At 41.8% G+C, this 24,631-nt stretch overlaps 2 protein-coding genes across 17 annotated transcripts in view; one reads left to right on the forward strand and one right to left on the reverse strand.

The window, feature by feature from the left end:
• CLCN3 (chloride voltage-gated channel 3) overlaps positions 1-13,446 on the reverse strand; it is a 44,896-nt gene extending 31,450 nt beyond the window's left edge. For 4 of the 9 annotated variants that reach the window (XM_081019719.1, XM_081019715.1, XM_081019718.1 and 1 more), the window contains exons 1-2: positions 13,308-13,446; positions 6,676-6,852 (exon numbers count right to left, since the gene is read on the reverse strand). In XM_081019719.1, coding sequence (XP_080875845.1) covers positions 6,676-6,835 — 160 coding nt within the window. In that variant the 5' untranslated portion in view covers positions 6,836-6,852; positions 13,308-13,446. Of the gene's footprint in view, positions 1-177; positions 403-472; positions 680-6,675; positions 6,853-8,913; positions 9,016-13,307 lie in introns of those variants that run through there. The other 5 variants (XM_081019721.1, XM_081019717.1, XM_081019714.1 and 2 more) reach the window with 4 other exon arrangements.
• Positions 13,447-13,805: 359 nt separating this feature from the next.
• The window catches only part of NEK1 (NIMA related kinase 1), a 40,536-nt gene continuing 29,710 nt past the window's right edge, over positions 13,806-24,631 (forward strand). For 5 of the 8 annotated variants that reach the window (XM_081021680.1, XM_081021685.1, XM_081021683.1 and 2 more), the window contains exons 1-10: positions 14,867-15,027; positions 17,264-17,411; positions 17,493-17,589; positions 18,639-18,736; positions 18,909-18,992; positions 19,645-19,712; positions 19,790-19,876; positions 21,102-21,156; positions 22,005-22,205; positions 24,096-24,156. In XM_081021680.1, the coding sequence (XP_080877806.1) occupies positions 17,295-17,411; positions 17,493-17,589; positions 18,639-18,736; positions 18,909-18,992; positions 19,645-19,712; positions 19,790-19,876; positions 21,102-21,156; positions 22,005-22,205; positions 24,096-24,156 (868 nt within the window). In that variant the 5' untranslated portion in view covers positions 14,867-15,027; positions 17,264-17,294. The other 3 variants (XM_081021682.1, XM_081021681.1, XM_081021687.1) reach the window with 3 other exon arrangements.

Raw genomic sequence — 24,631 nt, forward strand, 5'->3', positions numbered from 1 at the left:
CAAGCTTGCAGAATGCCATGAAGGAGTTAACTATAGGAGCACGCACAGAAACTTCAAAGCCTAGTACAAACAGCATTCTCCTTTAAGTTCTCTCAAGAGAAGAAACAGCTTCCTTAATTAATTCTTGTCAGTCAAGCTATGAGCAGCCATTACTACAGAGCTTATTTCACGACTTACATAAAAGAGAAAGGTTGGGTTTTGCGCTCTTTAAGAAGAATGCCAGATAGCGAAGATGGAGTCACCAGCCAATGTGATCTGAAGCAGAACTAATCCGTCAATTTTTAAAAAAATGCTGCCAAAGGATCAGTACTGCCTGTTTTCCCCCAGTATGAAACATATTGGGGGGGCTTGACAAATCAGTGCAGCATTTAATAAGCAATTAATAACTCATCTCTAGATCTGAAAGCAACCTGCCACACACACACACGAGAAGGCATACAAGAAACTGAATCACAACATGAATCTGATATACCTCTTTTATGCAACTCTCTCAGTGGAATGCCGTCTCCTCCCCCATCGTACGGTAAATAAGGATCAGAAGATACTTCCATGAGTGTAATAGAAAGAGGGCTTCTAAGATCAGAACGACCGAGTCATTTCTTATAGAACAGCAGCGGGCTGGGAAGCTGCCATATTCGATCAGGATTTGGACTGTGTGCTGGCTTGTTGCAGCAACTCTGTTCTTCCACAATCGATGATGTCATCAAAGGGAAATTATTGCAGCCTGGTTGCTACTGGCTACAATCTAGGAGTGCTTAAAGGTGGAACGGCAGACTTAATCTAAAAAGCCTGCTATTTCTGAAGGTGACTACACTTGAAGTAAAACAGAATGAACTGGTTTAGGAGAATATAAACTAAACCCAGCTGCCCAAGCTAACACTAATGTAAAAATAGCAGCACTGAAAAGGCAGCCATGTTTGCCCTTGTGCTTTTTTATATACAAACCAAATACTTAAATTTAATTCCTCAAAAAAGAACAAAGTGGGATGGGGGAGAGAAGACTTATCTTACTCAATTCAGTGTCTTTTTTTTTTAATACACAGATCCATAACTAATATGACCAGTAATAAGAGCACAAATCATACGAGTGGCTTAGAAACAGGAACATTTTATCATACCCAAAAAGGAGGGAGGGGAGAGTCTCTCAAATTACAGAGACAGATTTAATGCAGTTTAGCTTTTCTCGCGTCATTACATTCACTTCAATGACAGAAATGTTATTAAAAGCCGATATCGTTGGCACACTTAGAAATCCAATTCAAGCCCGTGAGATTTACTTCAAAGTAACTATATGCAGAACCAAGCTGCCTATTATCTTCCCATTTGTATCTCATTCAACATGGATTGCCATTTGGTTCGTGGACGTCCCAATACACTGAGTTAGCAAACTGCCACTGTTCTAAAATAAAACAATCATATTGAAACACATAATGTAAGGATTCCTGGAGATTTAAGAATGAATTTGAATGCTGTTTAAAGTCTAGTCTTCATCAGAAAGGCTGTATATAATACATGGTAACTGATTTTACTGAAAATTTTGATTCTCTGGATATAGAGGTTTGACGCTAATTTTTTGTCCAGAAATAAATACCAACACATTCTGACTTGTGAACATCAAAACAAGTGTTAATCTGCTCTGGGCAAATGCTAATACTTGTCCTGTTCTAGATTCTGAAGCACAATCTTGTCCCGACATCCACAAATTGGTATAAAAGGTAAAGGGACCCCTGACCATTAGGTCCAGTCATGACTGACTCTGGAGTTGCGAGGCTCATCTCGCTTTATTGGCCGAGGGAGCCGGCGTACAGCTTCTGGGTCATGTGGCCAGCATGACTAAGCCGCTTCTGACAAACCAGAGCAGCAAACGGAAACGCTATTTACCTTTCCGTCGGAGCAGTACCTATTTATCTACTTGCACTTTAACGTGCTTTCGAACTGCTAAGTTGGCAGGAGCAGGGACGGAGCAACAGGATTTGAACCGCCGACCTTCTGATCGGCAAGTCCTAGGCTCTATGGTTTAACCCACAGTGCCACCCGAGTCCTTTACAAATTGGTTTACTTTCACCTTAAAAAATGATAATATTTTGAAAAAAACATGCAGGCCATATGATGATTTGGTTGCAGATGATATCACTTATTGTAGTTGTGGATGCCACTTTTTGTATATATAGTCCAGTAGATAGTGTTGGGGAAGAATCAGTGGTCATGATGTATGTTGACACCAATCACATGGGGAAGTATGTATGTACAATCCTAAAGCAAATTTTAGGTTGCAAGATACAAGGTTGAAAGCTAAAATTTTCAAGTTAGCTTTCTCTGAAATCTGCCTGTTTCACACACAGGGTCAGTTAGACAAGTGCCGCTGACAAGTGAATGGATGAAACAAGGACATTGGGAGAGGGGATTTTGATTTGTTAGGCCAGAGCTTTCCAAACTGTGTGTTGTGACACTTTAGTGTGTAGGTGTGTCGCGCAAATGCTTCCTGCGCTCCTCTAGGGGCTGGAAAGGGGTTGGTTTAACCTCCAGTCTGCTAGTAAAACTGAATTACTGTGTCACAAAATGACGCCTGTCTAAAAATTGTGTCATCAACATGAAAAATTTGAAAACCTTTTTATGAAGAATACAATATGGTTACAGGGGTGTGGGGCATAACGTAACATGGCTGTTGTGGGGAGCATGGATTAACACAAAATTAGCCAAGGATGTAAATGTGTTAACTGTTATTGGCAACTTCAAAAACATAGCACTGAAATCTTCAGCCACGCTTTAACCTCCAGTCATTGCCTCCTGGATAAACCTGAATATAAGTAAATATTTATTTTATTTACATACTGCTCTTCATTTTTTAAAAAATATCAAAGTGATTTTTACACAATGGAACATTAAAACACAATGAAAACAACAAATACATTTATTACCTACCAATCTAACAAGTACAACTATGATCTACTTATAAGCACAGAGGAAAGCAAACAGCAGAAGAGGAAACAAATCACACGACCAATAATACTTGGCTGAAAATTTTACAGAGCACCAAAAGCCAGGAAAAATAGGCCACCTGTTGCATCTCCATGGAATTACATAGATGAAGTGCTACAATGGAGGAGATCCTATTAATTATCTCATGTAAAAGACACTGTTCTTCCTGTAGCTCTGGTACTGACAAAAGAGCATTCCCTGCCACATTTGTTTTCTTAATTCAATATATGGTACTCCTACACATTGAGACAAGTTTTTAATTTCTCTGAGTTCAAAACAACAACACCACATATCTATGCATGATTGCAACAGTTTATCGTTGAACAATATAAAACTAGAATGCTGAAAAATAAAGAGACCATTGGGGAACCAGAAGTCTCCTTAGCAGCAAGTACCTCTTCCCCGCAGGTAAGCACCCATGCCCAGCATAATGATTCCCTTTCCAAACATGGCAGGGAACTCAGAGGAGAAAGGGATGTTTACTAAATGAGGGTAATCAACTCTGCACCCCTTCCCATTTTTCTGGCATGCCCCCAAAATAGGATAAAAGAGTTGGCATATCTCACTTTGCACAGGAGATATCCCAGAAGAAAGAGCAAGACAAACAGCAGACACGTACACACAGGCCCAGCATCAAATTTCCACCACAAAAGCAAGGGATCTGAGATCTGAAATACAGTGGTACCTCGGTTTTTGAACAGCTTAGTTCCCAAACAACTCAGAACCCGAATGCTGCAAACCCGGAAGTAGGTGTTCCGGTTTTCGAACTTTGCCTCGGAAGCCGAACGTGCTCCTGAGCTTCCGTTTTCACTGTTGCGCAGCTCATTTGAGTCCCCTGCATAGTAATTAAGGCTTTGTTCATCCCATGTTGCCCTTGCAAGGCAATTTTAAGTCCCCCCCCCCATCATAATAAAGGCTTTTTTCATCCCGTTTGTATCCTTGAGCAGCTAATTTAAGTTGTCCCCCCCCCCACGCATCGTAATTAAAGCCTTCCATTTCTGATTGCAGTGTTCTGAGGTGATATTTGGTGCTTTTGTTTTTGCTATTTTTAGCATTTTTGTTTGTGTGGCTTTTTCATTTTTGTGACTGTGGCTTGTTTTTCGTTTTATGATTGATTGATTGATTGTGTTACTGCTGAAATGGATAAAAGCCCCCCATCCAAAAAATGACTATTATCAGTGCAAGTAAGAAAAAAAATAATTTTAATTTTTATCATCTACAATACTGTCTTATTTATTTTATAGTATAGAACATTGATTATTGCTTTCATTTTATGGATCAGTGGTCTTGTTGGATAGTAAAATTCATATTAAATTGCTGTTTTAGTGGTTGTTTCTAAAAGTCTGGAACGGATTAATCTGTTTTGCATTATTTTCTATGGGAATGTGTGCCTTGGTTTTGGAACGCTTTGGTTTTGGAATAGACTTCCGAAACCAATTAAGTTTGAGAACCAAGGTACCACTGTACTGCTTCTCTTCCTAGTTAGCTGGCTCTATTCCTCTCGATACAGGGAACAGAGATTGGCAGAAGGACAGTAAGGATATGACAAGGCTAGATGAAGCCCTGATGGGTTAGGGAAAGCATTTATGAAGAGTGATTTTGATGGACAGGTAAGCCAATGAACAGTGTGAAAAATAGTATTAAGTATCAGAAAAACTAGAACATCAAAATAGTGGCCTTTTTGACTGTCCATTCTAGGAGTGGGGAGGAAAGAGAGGCCTGATCCTTACTGGACAGTTTTGTAAGCTACTGCACTGCAACCTAATATATACTTAACACAGGAAAGATCCCCTTTCAAGTGTCTATTACTTAAATCAGGGATTGCCAATGCAGTGCCCGCTGGCACACATTTGCCCAGAGAAGTTTTCCCTGGTACTTGTAGGGTCTCCTCCTACTGAAATTAAGACTTGAAAGAAGCATGTCATTGTAGTCAACATAATAGGTTGTGATGCAGTGTGTGCAGTGCCCACAACAAGCCCAAGTAGGTTGTTGACCCCTGACTTAAATTACAACTGAAATTGCCAGTGTGTGCAGTTGTGAAGCAGCTGTTAAGAGTATCAAACTTTGTTATTAATAGTTACAGTTCTATTCCAGAGATTCAAGTCAACTATAACATTTTAAAAGTGTGGCACATATATGATGATCATAATCTTCAGGGGCATTATACTCCTTCACAAGTTTGGAAAGGTATTTACTAAGGGCTCAGATTTCTGCAACTAGTTCCTTCACTATATGAATGTTTGTGCCTTATTTGCTTAAACTAATTCATCTAAAGCTATTGTTCTTTGACAAGCCCTGATCAATGTTCCATTATGTTCCTTGTTGATATTTCTAGGAATAAAAACAATTTAGCACAAACACAATGTCCTTCAACAAATTAACACATTGTATCTTTCCCTTTAAAGCTTTTCTTACTAAAGCTTAAAAAGAACAGATTTGCACATTTTCTTCCTGCAATTTATGGACAGCCAATTTAGTCACAGCAAGTCTCAGTATTCATCCGTTATTGCTCCCATCTGATTTTGTTCCCAAATAGCCTCAAGAAGCATCTGTGCTTCTTGAATCATGGAGTAATGTTAGTCATTAAGTTATGCCAACCACATTTAACGAAACTGTAAAAAAATTAAAACATGTTAGCTTTGAAAAGCTAATAATACAGGCAGCCCCATTTACACGTGTTCAATATGTACATGACCATGTATCGCACCAAACTCAGAAACATCATAAAGTCATCACTGAAACATCACGAAAAGGGTGAAATGGTGTGTTTGCAGGCTTTTTCCATGGGTTTCAATTATATGCGATTTCACCGACGCATGAGGTGCCTCAAAACGTAACCCACACATAAACGGGGGGCTGTCTGTACTGTTCATAACACCAGTATTTCTTCAAACGAAGAAATATATCAGAAAGTCTTAAAATAGTATGTGGAGTGCTAAAACTAATCTAACAAGAAAGTCATTTTACAGTTCACAACATTCTGCAAGAAGATACTATACGATATTAAAGTCTAATTCAGGTATTCCAAAACCATTGTTTTGTTGTTAGGGTTGTGCCTTTGGCTCATGTGCACTGTTCATCCCTGCACCACTCATCCTCCACCACCTCCTTGCTACTTACAGTTAAATTTTATCCTGCTGTTCCTATTGTTGCTGTGTCCGAACTGGGCAAACTATAGTTACCATACCACACAAATCCAGTTGAAACCCTGGGGCAAGATTCAGCACAGCACAAGCAGGCATCAGTTTGGGCAATGGGGCCTCTCCTCCTCACCTGCAGCCCCCACCCCTAAAGATGCCCTAGCAGACCCTCCTGAGCAGATCTGAGGGGGGACAGAGGAATGGAGGGGAAGAAGAGATACCAGAAGTCTGATTGCATAAAGAATTCTACAGTGCGAGCAGGCAGACATCAATGAACGTTGTCCATGGCTTCCAATTGGGAGTTTGTAGGCAAGCTATTGTTTGCAGTACAACAGGAAGCAAGGATGGGAACTGAAGTGAATGAGCCCAAGGTAAGGCCTCAAATGCCAAACTATAGTTTGGTTATGACAACTGAACTGAGACATGAATTTTTGTTTTTATGCTCAGAACACCAAAAACATGTTGCAATGCCACACCACGAGGATCCTAAAAGTCCAATCTACCAGCATGTAAGTACAATGAGTTAAAAAGAAATACCAGTGGTTTACTGACTTACCAATACATGCATCACCATCTAACAAATTGTCATCTTCAGAGGTCTGGAAGTCCATGATAACACCGGCTCCATCTAGAAGTTCTTCATCACTGCTAGCACTAGTTATGCTGTTGTAGCTATTTCGGTAGTAACCTCTATGGAACAACTGCTCAGACTCCATTTAGCTGCTTTAATTACCTGAAGAAGAAGAAATTCAAAGTTATAAAGCATTGCCCAAGTACACAATTCACATTAAAGTGAAGAATACGAAGATTTTTCTTGAAGTATTAGGAAAATTCATTATAGCTCAATGAAGGTGCAACTACCATAAATATAATTCAAAAGCAGCAGCAACTACCCATGTAAAAACACTCATGGTTTGTGTTTAATTCTGAAAACATGCATGCTTTTGAAGCCAACCTACAATCTCTGTCATAGTACTATAATATTTATTTTTCATTATGAAAACATTATGCTTATGCTACCTCCTTTTTGAGATATGAACTTAAGCAGACATTAGTTAGATAGGACTTCAAAACTGAAGCATTTATTGATAGACAAAGGGAATAAGAAACGACAACTACCTCATGCAGTCAGTAGCTCAAAAAGCAACCCTACAGCTTCCTATAAAGGCAGCTATAAAAAGTGGGTAGCATATGACCAAGTCACACTCATAATAAACCCACCCAAATGAATGAACTTAAGTTTGTCAAGCCCATTTATTTCAATGGGTCTGCTCCACGTATAACTTAGTTGGCTACAATCTGTAGTTCCTTTTGTGGAATGGGATGGGTGGAAAGCATATAAGAAATTAAGTGTGAGAAGAGCATGTGGGAGAAGAGGTAAAAGCATGAATGAAAGGCAGTCTTTCTAATAACCCTGGAACATCCATTCTGCACCTCAGGTGATTATACAAATTCACCTTTTCTCAGCACTGCATCTGTATACCTACGACAGGCTGCTTATCTTAATGATACATTGTACTATCTACTTCAATTAGACGTAATGACTGGGACACCAAACTTGTACTAGCAGAAAACAGGTGTCTTCTTACAGGTGTCTTGGGGTGCTGCTCCAGAGGGCCCTTCAATCTGGAGGAAGAAGTTGAAAGTTTGATGCGTGTGTGGAAAATACTGCACATGAAGCTGTGGATCACTTCTAGTTTACAGTATAATTGTCTATATGCAAAACTTTTTTTAAAAAGCCAGTTTATAAAAAGCAGACTGTTAATGTTAAGCCTACGATAAACATGTAGGTTTCCTCATGCTGATCCAAAATTTATTCATTCAGAACTATTATTTACTAATCATCTGATTTATATTTCAACCTTCCTCCCATACGTAAAGGGACGCCTGACCATTAGGTCCAGTCGTGGCCGACTCTGGGGCTGCAGCGCTTATCTCACTTTATTGACTGAGGGAGCTGGCGTACAGCTTCCGGGTCATGTGACCAGCATGACTAAGCCGCTTCTGGCAAACCAGAGCAGTGCACGGAAACGCCGTTTACCTTCCTACTGGAGTGGTACCTATTTATCTACTTGCACTTTGACGTGCTCCCAGGATTGCAGACAGAACAATGCTAAAACTTTTAAAATCTAAAAACAGTTCAAAAACTTCATTTTGACCAGTGATCAAGGCTTCTATGAACAGTGTATTTCAGTCACCAAATGTCCGAGTAAATAGGAATGTTCTTAAATTTCTCTTGAAGGTAAACAATGAGGGAGACAGATGTACCTCACTCACAAAGGAGAGCATTTCCCAGAAAAGGCTCTGTCATGGATCAATACCAACCAGGCAGCCCCACATGGTGGCATGACCAACAAGTCTTCATCAAGATAGGGTACAAGAAGCTCAATACTGAGGAAGGTGCTCTTTTCAGTACTTGGGTCACAATACTGAGTCATTTATTGGCCAGTAACTTAGGTTACACAAGCACAGAATTTCAGATTTAGTACATACAAGCCATTTTAATCAAATTCATATAATAAAAATGAATAAAACTGCATAACTAATGTACAGGCAAACACAAGCCACAAAAAGCACAAATGCAATGATTTGATACCTCAGTGACAATTTTATATGTGCAGATACAGTTCTACTTAAGCCAAAGATCCACTTCTAAATAAAGTGCAAGACCAAGGCAGGATAATAAGTGTTTTAACTTCTACAGCCATATAGTTAACAATTTAGGTAATACTTCAGACTGCTTTATGAAATCAAGAAAACTAGGTATTATATATCACAGAAATGGTTGTTTTACCTGTAAAACCGGGTTTTATTGCTGAAAATATACCAAATTCAATGCCCGTGTTTTACGGTGCCTTCATTCACTATTCTTTGGTCTTGAAATTAAACTTTCAGTCTTCTTATATAGAATCACAACTCGTGCTCTAAAGTCATATGACTTTTAAGAACTATGGAAGCATTATGAAAATTTGTTGTATCTTTGGCACGCCTAACAGTGGAACTACGGGAATGTACCACTTATGCAAGATAGATGGGAGGATTCACGGCAGGCAGACAGGAGGGAATCCTCTCTCTGTGGCCATTTTTCTACCCACCTATTTTATTTTATTTTTGCAGATATTCTCTTGAACGGCAAAGCAATGTGCAATTCATTTTTACCCCAGCGAAAATTAAATGAGGGCCCCACTGGGGGAAGTGGAAGGAAGGAAGAAGAGAATGGCATGTGGAAGACAAAAGAGGTTCAAGACTATCTAAATGCCTTTATTCCTCCTTGGTTCCCTCCTTACAGTTGATCCACTTATAGGAACTGCTCTCCAGAGATCCTGAAAGTCTTATACAGGGGGGTATGGAAAAACTCAAATTACAATACTCCAACACTTTCATTAAAGCAGCTGTCATCTTTGTCATCATTATTTCGAAAACTAAAATCTACTGCATGGTTTTTCCTAAGATTTATGGGTTGGAGTACTTGTTCCCAAACTGTTTTGGCCCACTGCCTACTTGGTTCCATAAATTCATCCCCAGTGCTCCCTACCCGACACTATAAAAGCATTATTCAGAACAGTGGCTTGCACAACCTGCAAAGGAACACAGTAATGGAACCCCATCCAGAACATTCACCTTGCCTAGCTCCCAGACCTGGGGACGAACTACCCACAAGTCTTGTCAAGATTCAGTTTCAACTAATTAGCTGTAATCCAGCCCACCACGTGTTCAAGCACCAGGTTAGGACCTGTTCAGCCACACCCAACTCAGATGTCATAGAAAAATAAAGTTGGGTGTTATTCACACATTGGTGGCACCTTGCTCCAAACCCCTAATGATGACTCCAAATTAGTATTAATGACCTTCAGATTAGACTACAGTACTGTAATATGCTTTAAGTTTGAAACAGAAACTGCTACTACAACCAAAATGCTGCTGCCAGAATACTGACTGGAACATGGCAATCAGACCATATTTCACCCATTTTGTTTGATCTACATTGGTTGCCAGTTATTCAAGAAGGACATTGACAAACTGGAACGTGTCCAGAGGAGGGCAACCAAAATGGTCAAAGGCCTGGGGGCCGCTAGGGGGCGCCTTGGAAGATGGCGGATATTAACATCTATCCAGCTCGCACGAGGTAATTAGAGGCTGATTATGGGGAGTATATCAGTCTCCCTTCATCTCTCCAGGGGGGAGAGATGCCGTTTTCACCCGCTGTTGCCATAAATCACCCCCGAGTTCGGAAGAAGGAGGGGGTGAGGCACTGGGTGCACAACCCTCGGCGGGCCTCGGAACTCCTCCGAAGCTGCTTCCAGGAGCGAAACTAGTTGCGTTACTTAAAAGGAAAAAAAAATTGGGAAAGATAACGCACATGCTTCAAGAGAGGCAGGAGGTTTTTATCTGCTAACAATTTTACCACTGAAAGGAAGAAGACTGAGACGGACTGAGATGGAAGATTACATCAAAGTACTACAAATATGGTATGTGGATTGGAATGCCGGAACTAAGGGGGGGGAAACGACTTTTTATTTCTTTTGCTCTATGTGATTATTAATAACCCTCCCCCTGAAGATCTGTCTCAGAAATTAATTGCAAATGGGACTAAAAATGAATTGTGTGGGAATAATTATGAACTTAAAGGTTTTACTCTGTGAAGGATTTGGAAAGAAGAAGGGCTCTCTCTTGTGACGCAGTAAGAATGGAAACTTGATAAGAGACCTGTGTTGCTGGAGTTGGTCTTGGGGAGAGCGAGCCGAAGATATATTATTTTCGAGGAGATTGCGAACTGGAAGAGGCAGCCCTCCTGCAAAAAGACTAATTTACGATGCAACAGGTCGGAAAAGCTAAAGAGCGAGTTTCTAGACTGTATTTCATCGGAACGACAAAAATGGCGATTACTCGCTCGAGCGGAAAGGACTGTTGGAGGAGAGTGATTTACGAAAGAGCAGCACAAAGCCCACACAGAAATACAAATAAGACTGTCTTTTTCAACCCACTTGCGGAGCATATCGGAGGAAAATGGAAAGGAAAATGAGTAATGACAAGTATTGAGAAGAGGAAACTGGAAACATCATTCTTAATATGGAAGCAGAACAAATATTCGAGGATTGGACTCCTGCCAATCAAGAAGCATGGGTACCCCCCACAAAAATTTATAATTTGGAAAACAATTGGATTATATGATATGTATTGTTATAATTTGGACTAATTGATTTGATGTGTTTAATTTGGAAATATGAAATTTAATAAAAATTATTTAAAAAAAAAACAAAACAAAATGGTCAAAGGCCTGGAAACGATGCCTTATGAGGAACGGCTAAGAGAGCTGGGCATGTTTAGCCTGGAGAAGAGGAGGTTAAGGGGTGATATGATAGCCATGTTCAAATATATAAAAGGATGTCACATAGAGGAGGGAGAAAGGTTGTTTTCTGCTGCTCCAGAGAAGCGGACACGGAGCAATGGATCCAAACTACAAGAAAGAAGATTCCACCTAAACATTAGGAAGAACTTCCTGACAGTAAGAGCTGTTCGACAGTGGAATTTGCTGCCAAGGAGTGTGGTGGAGTCTCCTTCTTTGGAGGTCTTTAAGCAGAGGCTTGACAACCATATGTCAGGAGTGCTCTGATGGTGTTTCCTGCTTGGCAGGGGGTTGGACTCGATGGCCCTTGTGGTCTCTTCCAACTCTATGATTCTATGATTCTATGATTCTATTTCTGGGGCCACTTCAATGGGTTAAAGCCTTAAGCGGTTTGGGACCTAGGCACTTAAAGGACTGCCTTCTAAGTGCTCCATTGTATCATCTAAGGTATCACTCTGGATCCATTGCTGATACGAGACCTGCAGGCAGCAACAAGGGCAGTCAATAAATCCAGAGTGGTGCCTTCAGTTTCCAAACTGGTAGAACTGGAAGAGTGGAGATCAACAGAATATAATGAGGAAAAACATCTGAAATACAAGGTGGGTGGCACAAGGCGATGGATAGATTTAAAAGTAAGGACAAAATGTTTGTGGTGGCTACAGAAAGGGAAGCTCATGAAAGGCTCTTGATATCATATAGAGCAACAAATAAAGAGGTGCCCCATCTCTCCTCTGCAGAAAGGGAGATGTTCTTGTACAGAGAGAGCTTTTGTACAGGCAGAAACTTCATTTATTCCAAAACTCAGCAAGGACATTAAGTTTTCTGCAGAGAAGAATTGAGAAGAGAAGATCTATTTGTTTTTTGTCAACTTGTGTTGCAAGTCCATTTGGGATACATGAAGCTTAGCTTTCAATAAAAATATTTTATGGAAACAAAAGCTCATTAAGAAAGTGAGTGAAACTTTCCCCAACCTGATGTTGACTAGATGTTATAGACTACAACAGTCGTCTTCCCTGACCAGAGTTACAGTCCAAAACATTTAAATGGCAGCAGGTTGGTGGGGAAGGGGATCCAGCTGCCTTTGTGAGACTTAGGATGAGACTTGTGAGAACTTCAGGCCTATGCAAGTGTATTTTTCTACCCGCCAACAAGTTAATGACAGCCATTGCTGAGGAGTACAAATCAACGCATACCGGTAATTGCCACATATTAATGTTGCAATACAAGCTGCCAAACATCAAGGCCACAGATTTGCTTGAGAGCACTACTTCCATGTAGGCATGTACACAAACCCATCGCAGAACCAACTTAGCTTACACTTGCCTATGCAACTTTGGTGATTCCAGAAGGGCACTGGACTTCTTTGCTCAGAAGGAAACCCCACCAGGGGGCCATGCAGCTGGAGGGCAGCACTATTGGGCCAACTTGAGGGGGAAGCCTTCCCTTTGGCAAGAGGCAGATTCCATCAATGGAAACGGGGGGTGCGAGCGCAGGAAGGCGGCCTGGCCATTCTCCCCGCCCCATGGATACCTTCGGGCCGATGGCAACGGCAGGATGCGGCATGACGCTTCCTTTTCCCGGCCAGCGGAGAGGAGAGGAGCCTTCCAGAGGCGAGGGGTACCCAAGGGCTCACCCCCTCAGCGCAGACGCCTCACCCTCTCGCCCCGGAATCACCTGCCACGTTCTAGCAGGCGCCCCTCCGCCTCGCCTCACGCCACAACCACCTTCCTGCAGCGGAGGGAGCGCGTGAGGCAAGAACCGCGTCCCGCATCGCCCGCCCCGCTCCCCCGACCACTCAGGCGCCGCCCGGGCTCCCTCGCCTCAGCCGCGTCCTGCCCTACCTGGCCGTGTGGCGCCGCCTGGTGATTCCGCCAGAAGGGCTCACACATCCTCCCCCCGTCGGGCCGGACGGAGAGACTCGGCCGCCTCCCGCCCAACTAACGCGGGGGGTGGGGCTTCACGCGCAGCCCACGCCTCGAGGTCACGCCTCAGCCAGCCAATCAGCGTCCGGAAATCGGCGCTCGCCTCAGCGGAACCCCGCCCTTCGTCAGCGAAATGGAGGGGTGGAGATAAGCGTCTCCGCGGCCGCGCAGGCGCAGCCGCAGGACCGTCAGACGGCCCGTGCCGGGGACGCTCTAACCGGGCGGTGTTAAAGGCAGGTGGGTTCGGGCTCCGCGCGTGCGCGCTGTGTGCAAGGTTGTTAGCGCTGCTCGCTGGTATTCGCAATGTCCGCAGGAACAGAGCTCTGGGTTTAGGTAGCGCTCGGCTGAACGGGACTTCCAGCCGCCTGAAGTTTTGCCAAGTGACAGGACTGAGCCTTGCAATTAGCAAAGCTGGTCTTCCCCGCGGCATTTTGAAGTTTCAGTCTTAACAGCCCCGTTGCATGAGATGTGGTGCTTATAAGGGTTTGGGACTTTTTAATTCTGTGTGGTACGAACGGTAATCATGTAAGTTATACACACACACACACACACACACACACACAATATGCAACTAAAATACAAAAAATATAGAATACTCCTTGCCCGCTTTAAGGTGCAGTTCAGATTACCCACTAATGCAACAGTGCTGCTCTTGTCTACTCAGAAGTAGGCCCTGCTCAGTTCACAATGAGCCTTACTGCCAGGTGGCTGTGCATATATTATGTAGCATTGCAGCCTTACTGCAGGGTTCCTGAAAAGTACTGGTAGATCTTAACAAGAGTTGAGTGGACATTTCTCGCAATAGGACATTTTGGCAGCACACACTTTGGTTGTAGATTATTATCCCCATAACGGGGAGATACTTCAGGCCTATCAAGCAATTACTTCAATGCCATGTGAAAGGAGGAGGGAGACTGGAAAAGAGTTAAGATTCAAAATAAGCACGTGTCCAGGTAGCAATCATGTGCTTAGTGCAGTTTACCCAAACAAAAATAAACGAGGTGGCAAAGCAGCTGGAAGACGATGAAGGAAGATGTGGCCACATACTTGCATAGACAGATAAGTGGAAAATGCTTATGCAGGTTCCGTGTACCGTGTTCCACCATCTTCCCTCTCTTTCTACGGATGCTCGGACATTAAGCGGGCCGGGAAAACATTAATTATACGCAATAATAGGCAGGAGCAGCCGCGTGCATTGACTCCCGCTGCTCACCCTCAACCCCCGCCTCCTTCCCCATCCGCGGCTTTCACTTGGTACTTGGGTCACGTGACCTCCCCTCTCCGCGTTACCAGGGTGAAGCTGTAAGCAGGCGCTGACGGAGCTCCCTCTGTGGTGCATCCGAACCTTCAGGGCCCCGGCTTCGCCCAATGGCAGGGCGGGGGTTTGATGTCGCCGTCCTATAGCAACGCGAAAGGGGTGGGAGCGGAGCTCGGGTTCGGTTGGAGCTGCTGGAAAAAGGGTGAGGTGGGCTCGGGGTTCGGCAGAAAGGTGGCGGGGCTGGAGAGGGAAGAAGCCTGACGCTTTGCTGGCGGAGGGAGGGGCGCAAATGTTCCTTTCCCGGCTCGCTTTGCAGCAGCAGCAGCAGCGGTGCCTGGCTGCTTCTCCTCCCCGTTTCCCCGCGCTTGGGGCTCCTGCTTAGTAAGTTGCCTTGTTCTGCCCTGTTTGTTTGTCGTCGCCGACGCTGTTGCTGCAGCGATGGGTGTGTCGGGGGCCGCAGTGAGGAGGCTTCCTCCTCGAGGGCCCCTGGGTGTAGGAAGCTGAGCCCCTTTCCCCTCCTGGGACGCTGCGGCGCAGAGGTTCATAGAGCAGGCTCCAGTGTTTACATGTGGGGTAATTACCCCGGAGTAACTCCCACGGCCTGAAAGTCAGTTAACGGAGGCGATTTTTATTTATTTATTTGTTAAGTCACTCCACTCCATCCACGGGGAGTGTGAGGTGAGAGGAGCTTCTCCCTTCCCACCCGTTAGCATCCGTGTCGAGAATGGTTGAGTTACTGGGTATTGTCAGGTCCAATACAGAAAACTAATAGAGCTTTACATGCGAGCCACTTTTTACAGGCGTTTCAGAGAAGTGAATCAAAATTGGTTGAAAACAAGGCGCCCTACATTGTACCAAGTAAGTTCTAATTCATTACAGCGTAGGCCAGCTTGTAGTTAACCAATTTTGATAACTTTGAAAGGCCCAAACTCCATGTTTTCTAAATTTTGGCAAAACTGGTTGTACAAAGCGGTAGATAAAAATATTACTAAAACAGCAAAAGTGGTGTATGTGCTATACTAATCATATTAATGGTTGTCGCATTGGGCTGCAATTCTGTGCAACTTACATGGGGAATACAGGACATAGGAAGCTGTAGTTCAGCGTTGTCTGTGCAGATTGATAGCTGCTCTCTGCTTGTTCAGATTGCATCTCTCCCGGCCCTATCTGGAGACGCTGGGGATTGAACCCCGGGAGTTGGAGTCAAAAAGCATCTAGAACATAGGAAGCTGCATTATATCAAGTTGTGCCATCTAGATCAGTTTTGTCAACACTGACTGGCAGAGGCTTTCCAGGGTTCCATCCCTACTTGGAGACACCAGTAAATGAACGTGAGACATGTTACTGCAAAGCGCGCGCTCTACCACTGCAGATCATGGGTTCCTCAGCCCCAGATGAATGGAATTGACTGCCAAACTCTATAGGGTCAAAAACACAATGTTGCATTGTACTTCAGAACTAATTAGTCCTGGTATTTCAAACTTGAAAAAATATGCCCCCTATGGCCATAGTAGCCAATGACTGGGCAGCCATGTTGTGGACCAGGAGTAATTTCTTAGCAGTCTTCAAGGGTAAGGTAGGCCCCATGTATAATGTACCACATCAGTCTAATGTAGAGGTTATCAAGGCATATAGAACAGCAGCCAAGACTTTTATCACTCAATATGGCATGCTGACTTTATATTAATCACACTGACCTCATCCCCAAAGTCATGTGGTGGCATTAGTCAGCAATTTCTTATATGTGTTTAAAATAGCATTAGCAGCTTGAATCTTGTGGATTCCCAAAAAATAATTCCTCTATTGTAGAGCAGAACTCTTCCTATACCATCTTCTGGTACTTGGCTTGTCAGATAGTTTCAGAAGCATTCCAACTTCCATCCTATCAAAGCACTCCAGAAAGATACAATTGATGAAAGCTGATGAGAGTTCCACAAGAATACCCCTTATCTATATCCTGATGACGGTTATCTTCAGGGGCAGCAACAAAGTTTGAAAATGCATCCAAGTGGTTAGCTTAAGCTCTGCTACCAAACTAGCAAACTCAGTTTGGGTTATCATTTTAAGTCTGCAGTCTTAAATACGTTTACCTGGAAGTGGTCCCATGGAACTCAGTGGGTCTCATTCCCAAATAAGTATTTAATCCTGACTTGGGAATAAGCTTCACTTTAACCCAGGGGAACCTACTTTCAGGTAAGAGTGCATCGTGTCAGACTATATAACAAATATCCAGGTAAGTGTTACTTTTCATAAATACAGCAGTTTTCCTTTTCCAATTTGTGCTTTGAGGTTTACTTGCATCTTCTTGGTATATAGTCTGTGACAGCTTTTTAATCAGGTAAGATATAAATATTTCTGTGTTCCTTTGAAAAGCATTTTCTATAGTAATAGCCATGGGATAGAGACAGTGGATGCAAACTACTGTACAGCGTATCTGAAGCAGAAATAATTGCATTCACAGGCTTAGAGACCTTATAATGAAAGGGAATGTTGAAACATTGATGGCATCTAAAAAGACAAGTGATTTGGAAACTGGCTTGTGATGCATAAATTGATCTGGCAGATACAAAAAGAGCAACTTGGTTATTCCGTTAAAAAGCTCCCTTTTTCTCCCTAGCCCATACATAAGGATGCCTTAGAAAAGTACCATGGACAAATATATTAAGGTGCAAAAGATTGGTGAAGGATCTTTTGGAAAAGCAATTCTGGTTAAAGCAAAGGAAAATGGCAAACAATATGTTATTAAGGAGATCAATATATCCAAGGTGAGTCTCTTGAGTTTTATTTCCTTTCATTACGTCTTTCCTTATATTTATGTTTTCACAAACAATGCTTTTCTTTTAAAGATGTCGAATAAAGAGAGAGAAGAATCAAGGAGAGAAGTTGCAGTGTTGGCAAACATGAAACATCCAAATATTGTGCTATACAGAGAATCATTTGAAGGTTAGGATTAAAAATAACTTGGCATCTAAAATAAAAAACTGAACTGGATTGAAGTGCCTGAATTGGGGTTTGTGTGTTGCCTTTCAGCGTCCAGTTTCCTGTTTAGTATTTCTTGTTGCATGCTGCAGTTCTGTGTGTGCTTACTTAAAAGAGGGGATGGAGAAGAATTTCATTAGGCCCACATTACTAAGCAAACTGACCTAATATGCAGATCAGACTAATATGCAGATCAGAACACAATTATCTTTTGAATATCACACTTCTCTGAACCTTCCCATAGTGTTCTCAGCTCAGAAAAAATAACCAAAATATGTGTGCCTTTAAAAAAAAATACCCATTTTATAGTGAAGTATGTTTAGAAATGCATTTCAGATAAGATACATATCTAAATACAAAATTTTGCATGAATTTTCTTTTTTAAAAAAATGTGGAAGTGTGATGATGATGATGATGATGATGATATTTTATTTGTACCCCACCCATCTGATTGCTCCTCTGGGCAGTTTACAGCATATATAAAAACCATAGTAAAATATTAAACCTTAAAAAGCTTTTCTATATATGGCTGCCTTCAGATGTCGTCTAAAGGTTATAAAATTACTCATATCCTTGATATCTGAGGGGAGGCCAATCCACAGGATGAGCGCCACTGCTGAGAAGGCCCTCTGCCTGGTTCCCTGTAGCTTCACTTCTCACAGTGTGGGAAATGCCAGAAGCCCCTCAGTGCTGAATCTCAGTGTCTGGGATGAACGATGGATGGAATGGACTTACATAAATGAAATATGAAATTGGCATGGGCCAGAAATAGCATGATCTGACATACCAATTTAAAAGTCAGTCAAATTGATCAGTAGGACCTCCTAATAAATATGGTTGGATTGGGCAGCAAGTCTACCATTTTTCATGTCTCCTGTATGAGTTGGAAAATACACAGTAATGGAAGCTAAACAAATTAAGGGACTGGCCAGTGCGATGCATTGTGAAGTGTAAATTAACACGTGTGTGTGTGTGTGTGTGTGTGTGTATTTATTTATTTATTTATTTTACAGAAGGTGGCTGTCTTTACATAGTGATGGACTATTGTGAAGGAGGAGACCTTTTTAAAAAAATTAATACACAGAAAGGTGTCTTGTTTTCAGAAGACCAGGTAAGAGGATTTGAGATTTATGTTGCTTGATAACTGTAGATGTTCTAGCTCTGATAGACACCCGCTATGTCCACAATAATGGCTGGCATTGGTGCCAACCAAAAAATATGTGGTTGCGATTCTGACTTTTGCTTTGCCTCTGAAATGTGATGTCAATTCTAACTTCTTTTAGATCATGGATTGGTTTGTACAGATCTGCTTAGCACTGAAACATGTGCATGACAGAAAAATTTTGCATCGAGACATAAAGTCACAAGTAAGTTCACTGAAACTTTTTTTTTAATTGAATGTCAATATTCTAATAGCTAGGCTTTAGCCTACTTTCTTCGAAACACTGATGAGAGAACAAACCTATGTCAGGACTTTCCAGAAAGAACAAGGGTTTGTGCACTTGCAGACCAAGGCTTACTTCAGATGTAATGCTAAAAGTATGGTTCAACATTATATGAACACCAGCAAGGTAGCCCCTTCCTCTCCTCCACTTTGTGTACAAGAGAAGAACGACGTTTTCACTTTTGGTTGTAATCAACCTTGAGTTTCCTGTTATGTCTGAACCTGAGATACGTTTATTCTAAATATGCTTAGTTTAGACAAACCAAGATGGAATGCACACATTCCCATATTTCCAGTCTAAGCTTATATCTTGGTTTACAGTGCATGCGATTAGCTTTCAGGTTACATATTACAATTATGTTCGTGAGCTTTAAGCAAACAGATTTGTCAAAAATTGTTTGGAAATACTCTTAGTTACCAATCAGTTGTTAATATCAGCTGACTAAGAAATGTTAATATGCATTCAGCTAAAAGTGGTTTCTTGTAATGGTTGGCAAATTTGGTATAAGTTACTTTCTTCTCTACTGAATTTAACTTTGTGTTAGTGTACTGTATTTTTCTTGTTTCTACTCCAGAATATATTTTTAACCAAAGATGGAACAATACAGTTGGGGGACTTTGGAATAGCTCGAGTTCTTAATAGGTAATACTGAAATACGTTTTGCGCAATTCACACAGTACTATAAAACATAGTCTAATTCATTATATTTTTATTTTTAGTACAGTGGAGCTTGCTCGAACTTGCATAGGAACGCCGTATTACTTGTCGCCAGAAATCTGTGAGAATAAGCCTTACAACAATAAAAGGTAGTATTTATCTATAAGCTTAACTTATTTTCAGTTGTATGTAGCTGTCATTGTCTTTTACTTCAATGCAATTTATTCAACTGACTTCATCATACTGCTTTGTGAAAATACAGAAGCCAACCCACTTTTATCCAGCCTCAGCATTGGTTATCATTTTCGGGCACTTGCATAACTGAGAGCAATGCAGAGAATCTATTCCATGTAGGGAATGTGCTGGTGAAGCAGATTGCTGCAGCTGGCTGTATTGCACTCTCCACTAGCTGGTGAGCAGAGGGTTCAGTCCTACTTGGTGCTGATTTGCCAACACATTCCTTTCAGGGAACACTGGCAAAGCAGACTCCCATCCCCACTGGTCAACACTGACAGGTGCACAATGATGACATCAGGTTACTGATAGGCGGGTGGTCCCACCCCCCTGTCAGAATTGACTCATGGGGTTAGGGAGAGATAAAGGATTGGCCGGCTAGGCCAAAAATATCCCTTACCCATTATCACTTCCTTCTGGCTGTTAAGAGTAATAGCTATCCTAGGCCAGACTGATATGCTTTGATCCCAAGGCCAGTCCTAGATGTGAACCAGAAGTGGGAAATCTAAATGACTTCCATACAACAAAAATAATATAATAATAACTTGACAATTTGGTATCCTTTGGTCATAAATGACAGTTTGCTCATTTATGGAAGTGCGTACCCAATTACACTTCCATAAACGACCTACCTTAACTTTGCACCTGGCCCAGAGAAAAGGGCAAATGATGGATGAGAAAGTCATCTTTTCTAAGGAACCAGCAGAACAAAAAGCTATAAGCAGGCTGATAAGGTCCACATTATTGCTTAGATGGTGCATGTTGCACAAGTGAACAGAATTTCAGCCATTGCAATTTACATTACCGTAGAAACGTGGATAACCATTTGGATGGTAGAAGTTGCCCCAGCTGAAATGTACATATGTATATAGACATAGCTGAACTTAATAAGGTGACCAAAAGTAATACAAGCCAACCCAAGTTTCAAGGACAAGCTAGACCAGGCATAGGCAAACTCGGCCCTCCAGATGTTTTTGGCCTACAACTCCCATGATCCCTAGCTAACAGGACCCAGGGGTCAGGGATGATGGGAATTGTAGTCTCAAAACATCTGGAGGGCTGAATTTGCCTATGCCTGAGCTAGACTATTGATCATCTAGGGGTCTGCGCAAACTAATGTTCTGTGTCTTGTTTCTTTAGTGACATATGGGCTCTTGGTTGTGTTCTCTATGAAATGTGCACACTGAAACATGCAGTAAGTCGACGTTTCTAAATACTTTATAAACGAAACTCTTTTTTCCAATGCCCAGAAAATGCAATATTTTTAGTTTAGGTATTTTGACATCAAAATCACTTGTGTTTTGCTGATCGTATACTTTTTGTAGTTACGTGGAGGGGGTATAGGAGAGAATTGAACTACAGTAATAGATAATTGCATGCCCATGATAAGATTTAAAGTAACAGCATGTGACACAAGTCAAAACCCCAAATACAGCTGTTGGCTTGCTTGGATAACGTACCACATTGTTGATGGGATTTTTAAAAGGGAGGGAATTTCACTCCCCCAAACTTCAGCCTTAGAGCAATTACAGTAAGCTCGCAACTTGCACACATTTAAGATGTATGCATTCAGCTTTACATGTGTGGCAAATTAAAAAAAAAAATGGAAAGAGGGTGGGATTCTGGGAAAAATTACTTTGGCAGTCATACCCACCATTGAACCCAATGGGTTTTGACCAGTGCTTTTTTTCTGGGGGGACGTAGGGGTACGCATACTCCTAAACATTTTATGAATCTAAGTTTGGCCTCATTGAGGGGCAGTATTTCAATATGAGTAGGAAAATGAGAGCACCCCTAAACATTTTTAAGAAAAAAAGTACTGGTTGCAATTTTGGCTTTAAGATAAGAGGGCAGTGGGAAAACAATATGGAAAATCTTTATGGATAAAATGCAAGACTAAAAGCAAATTGAGAATATTTTCTAGAGCACCGAAAATGCATATTAAAGTAATTTTGATTTTTGTAGCGTTAAGAAATTCAGTTGTCTTGTTTTGCTGTGGCATTACTACTGTCTAATACATACAAATTGCACTTATCTCTGCAGTTTGAAGCTGGAAATATGAAAAATCTGGTACTCAAGATAATTTCCGGATCATTTCCTCCTGTTTCTGTGCATTATTCCCATGACCTCCGGAATCTGATTTCACAGTTATTTAAAAGAAATCCTAGGGATAGGCCATCAGTCAACTCCATATTGGAGAAAATTTTTATAGCTAAGCGTATTGAAAAATTTCTAACACCCCAGGTATGTACTTGGACCTATTGTTACAAAGTTTAAGAAGCCCATCATAAACGTGCTGCTTCTGTTAATTAATAAGTCTTTCGGTTATGTGCACTATATCTATGTATCTTAGCAAATTAGTTACTATTGTGTTTTTATGATTTTCCTTCTATAGAAGAAGAACACTGAAATGCCACTCTACAGCAGTATATACCGTATTTTTCGCTCTATAGGACGCACCGGACCATAGGACGCACCTTGTTTTAGAGGGGGAGAACAAGAGAAAAAAAATCTCCCCCTCTCTGCTCAGCGCCCCTTCAGCGAAGTGGCAGGAGAAACGGAGCCCCCTTCATTTCTCCTCCCGCTTGGCTGAAGGGGCGCTGCGCAGCTCTCCCTCTCTGCTGAAGTCAGGAGAGTCTTGCCCTCCCGGCTTCAGCAAAAGGAACCCGAAGCCTGCGGAGCGTAGCAGAAACTCACACTGCTCTCTGAAGGCTTCAGGTGGCTATCCCTGAAGCCTGGAGAGTGAGAGGGGTCGGTGCGCACTGACCCCTCTCGCTCTCCAGGCTTCAGCGAAAGCAACGCGAAGCCTCCGGAGTGCGGAGGGAGCTCTCCCTCTGCGCTTCGGAGGCTTCGCGTTGCTATCACTGAATCCAAGGAGCCTGCATTCGCTCCATAGGACGCACACACATTTCCCCTTAATTTTTGGAGGGGGGAAGTGCATCCTATAGAGCGAAAAATACGGTATATTTTAATTAACACACCGTTTCAAATTCAAACTTTAATTATTTAAGATACTTACACATAAATAAAGCAGTTTACTTATACAGGGAGGGGTGGGGAACCTCAGGCCCCGGGGTCAAATTCACACCTCTCTATCATGCCCTTGAGACTTTGCCCATGCCATCTTCCCACTGCAGTCACACCCCTCACGGGTCCTGCTCTGTGTCTAGTGATTTTTTACCTCGCTGGAATGTATCCACCAGCAGTGACATTATCCCTTGCTTGCCTGAAGAGTTGTGTGTGTCTGTTCACACCCTTTTTCCACATCCACTCTGGAAGGTTGCCCATGAGAGAATGTTCCCCAGCCCTGACATAAAAGAGGGCATCAATATTTTAGATAAGACTTTGAGATTAGAGTCAAAGTCATATGTCTAAGTAACTTGAACAGAGCATGCTAAAGCATACTTGAACAATATTTTTCGATAATACTTAAATACCTTTCTAATTAGGTACATTTTTAAAAGCATAAAATATCTTAAGTCAAAGCTTAACGGGGTCCCCTCCTCAAGGCTCATGGAGAGGGTTCAGACATGCACCTTGTGACAGCATGACCTTCCTTGGCTCATTGAAATGTTGCATGCTGGTTGTGTGTTCATGGCCATTTATGTGATGAAATGTTATAAAGATTGCAATCCGTATCCAACATGTAATAACTCAACATGTATGTACTTTGTCTTTGGGACAAGGTGAATGAGCTTTATACATTTCTTCTTAAGAACTTCCCATGAGTTTTAGTTCAGGTTCACAACTAGTAAACAGCTTTTTTAAAAGGTATGAACATCCAAGGTAGGGTACAGCTATCTCTCTATATACTCTTCTACAGTGGTACCTCTGGTTCTGAACTTAATTCGTTCCGGAGGTCCGTTCTTAACCTGAAACAGTTCTTAACCCGAGGTACCACTTTAGCTAATGGGGCCTCCCACTGGCCTGCGATTTCTGTTCTCATCCTGAGGTAAAGTTCTTAACCCGAGGTACTACTTCTGGGTTAGCGGAGTCTGTAACCCGAAGTGTTTGTAACCTGAGGTACCACTGTATTTTTGGAACAAATGTTTATGGAAACATTTATTCAATTTATTGGTCATTCAGTAACTGTTAGACTCTGTGTTACTCTCTAATGTAAAATTATTCTTTTAGCTTATTGCAGAAGAATTTAGCCATAAAGTATTTCAGAAGTTTGGACCTCATGCTGGACCAGGTAATATATGAAAAAAATCCTCTTAGGTGCATTTTAGTTGATTCCAATACATCATTGACCTGATCTCTAAACAAAGTATCGGGTGACAGTAGGAAATGCAGAACATTCATGATGTTTAGAGCCCCTAATTTAGAATTCATTTTTATTCATCCAAGATAGCTTATGCATAAGGAAAGGAATCTTCATCTAGAAACTTGGTTTTGAAATGAGTTTTCACAGATCAGCTTTTGTGCACGATAGCAGTACAGTATTAAAGGGAAATTTCTCAAGTTATAAAACTTGCTTATTGTTAACTTAAATTACAAATAATTAATTTGAAACAACGCAATATTGCTTCAAAATCAGTTCCAAATATGTAGCTTATAGCCAGAGCATTTTGAGTTAAGATAATAAACTATTCCTTTTGCCAGGTATGTAGATGAAGGTTGCTTTTGGCACATGGCCAGGTGGGGAACAGGTAGACTTGAAAGAAAGA

Source organism: Podarcis pityusensis (genome assembly GCF_964106645.2).
Source record: "Podarcis pityusensis genome assembly, chromosome: 9".
Taxonomy (NCBI): Eukaryota; Metazoa; Chordata; class Lepidosauria; order Squamata; family Lacertidae; genus Podarcis; species Podarcis pityusensis.